Source organism: Pseudozyma flocculosa (genome assembly GCF_000417875.1).
Source record: "Pseudozyma flocculosa PF-1 unplaced genomic scaffold scaffold00023, whole genome shotgun sequence".
Classification (NCBI taxonomy): Eukaryota; Fungi; Basidiomycota; class Ustilaginomycetes; order Ustilaginales; family Ustilaginaceae; genus Pseudozyma; species Pseudozyma flocculosa.
Genome location: NW_006920891.1, coordinates 156,732 through 158,839, shown reverse-complemented (window position 1 = coordinate 158,839; position 2,108 = coordinate 156,732). Strand labels below are relative to the sequence as shown.

Below are 2,108 nucleotides of genomic sequence, written 5' to 3'. Positions count from 1 at the left end.
CAGGGTGCCATACAACATGCGCGCGGGTGGCGACACCTCCTGCAGCGGCGAGGCCGAGGGCGGCGTCGTCGCGCCGCCCCTCGCCGGCGAAGGGTTGAGGCCGCTGCGGCGTCGACCGCGTCGCTTTGCTGCCCCGCCGCGCCCGGTGGACGTGGGAGACGGGCGTGCGGCCGAAGCATCGCGCGAGCCCGATGCCGCCGGGCTCTCTGCAGGCGAGGCCTGCGCCGCGGCCCGGCCGCGCGAGGAAGATGGCGTAGGCGAGGCCTGCACCGAGCTGGATGGTGTCGATCGGACGGGAGAAGGCGAATAGATGTCGGCGCTGTTGCCGTTCTCGAGCGTGATGGCCACTTGGCAGATCAGAAAGGGCACTTCGCTGGAACTGGTCAGATCGCGCGTTTCGCACAGAAGCAGGGGTGCCGATCAGAGGTGTCAGCAGACCGCCTCTTGGCTATCGGCCCGGGCGTGGCTAGTCGCATGTCGCAGGCTCACATATCGACCGGGTCGCCGACTTCGTCGACGGCATCGAGCTCCAAGATCAAAGGTGGCGCGGCCGCTAGCCTTGATAGCAGCTCGTCACCGAAAGCGCTGGCCGCCGTTGGCTGCTGTGCGATCCTGAGGCGGTATCGTCTGATGGTGGTTCATGGTGTAAGATGGGGGAGTATCGAATCGGGCAAGGATGAGATTCACGACGACGTCGAGCAATAATGTCGATCGGCCTGCGCGGACATCTCATGGCGTCGTTGCCGCAGCTACCTCAGCCGCGCCGGCGCGATGCCCTTCAGGAATCACGCCTAATGATGGCGGCGCGTCTTTGCCTGTGGGCAGTGCCGAGTTGCGATCATAGGCCCGTGTCTCATCCCCCCCTTGCCGTCTCGGATGGTTCCATGGTGCACAAGGACCGCCTGCAGCCCTCGTCTACTCACATTGCCGATGTCTTTTCGTCCAACCCAGATCCCGCGGGGGCCTCTGCGGTTGCCCCCTCGTCGACCTTGTTGTCGCTGTCGGCGTCTCCGGACGTTTGCCCGGGTCCCAATGGAGCTGCTGCAGAAGGCTGTGTCGAATCTGCCGGAGCCGCAGACGGTTGAAGCTGTCCAGAGGGCCTCTGTGACGATGCTGCTGACGACGATGGTGTCGTTATTGCGACGCCGACGCTCTTCCGGCGCTTCGGGGCTGAGGTGGGGGATGATCTTTCCGAAGTGGTGGCGACGGTGGGAGACGCCGTGTCGTCGGGCCGGGCTTCCTGTTTGCCCGCCTCCGCTGCCGTCGCTCGGTCGGCCTGAGCTCTCTTTGCCGGCGTCTTCGACGACCTCGAGGGCGAGGACCTCATCCTGCCGGGTCGGGAAGCGGTCGCGGGCCTCACCCGACGTCGCTGACCCGCCGAAAAAGCGTGAAGGCGCGTGCCGAGTTCGCGGGATGCTGCTGCGACGCAGGCGCAACTTGCTCGCTGCTCGGTCGTGTGGGCGGGTCGGACCGAGCCGAAACAAGGTGCCCTCGCTCGTTGCAGACCTACCGCTGTCGAATCGACAGGACGGTTAGACGGGCTTGCGTTGGCTGGGGTGCGGACAGGCGGTCAAGGTCGAAGCCGACGGTCGAAAACCTGTCGCGGCGAAAGCCGAATTCCCGCAACCGCTGGGCAGGATCGAGGCCGAAAGGACGAGGCTGTACTGATATCCGGCTAGCAGGATCCGATAGCAAGGACGGCTGCTGCCGACGTCGTCGAGCGTGTTCGGGCCGCAGTCAAAAGGAAAGAGCCGCTGATTTCGGCGCGAGTCGCGACGAGGGCCAGCTCCTGCCTGAGGAAACGCTCTCAGCCGCGAGTAGGCAAGTCGAGGGCAATGTCGACTAAAGGAGTCGATGGACGGGGCACAGATGAATCGTCCAAGATCTGGCCGATGTCGAGCTGGTGGCGGCTTCCACGAGGGCGCGATGGGGCGGATCAAGGCTGTTGGGAGCAATGTTCGACGGGGGATGGTGGAGATGAAGGAGCAGGCTCACGGCTGATCATGCTTGTTGGTGATGGGCCTGGCAGCTTGTCGAGGCGGAAGCTAAGGAGGGGGCGAGAAGGCAGGTCGTCGGTGCGGCATCAGAGGGCAAGAGTGGATAGAGCA

At 65.0% G+C, this 2,108-nt stretch overlaps 1 protein-coding gene across 1 annotated transcript in view; it reads right to left on the bottom strand.

Moving 5' to 3' along the window:
* The window catches only part of PFL1_06012 (uncharacterized protein), a gene marked incomplete at both ends in the record, with an annotated part of 1,970 nt that extends 643 nt beyond the window's left edge, over positions 1–1,327 (bottom strand). Inside the window, 3 exons of the mRNA XM_007883550.1 lie at positions 37–379; positions 490–627; positions 924–1,327. Of these exons, the coding sequence (XP_007881741.1) occupies positions 37–379; positions 490–627; positions 924–1,327 (885 nt within the window). The remainder of the gene's footprint in view (positions 1–36; positions 380–489; positions 628–923) is intronic.
* Positions 1,328–2,108: the final 781 nt, after the last annotated feature.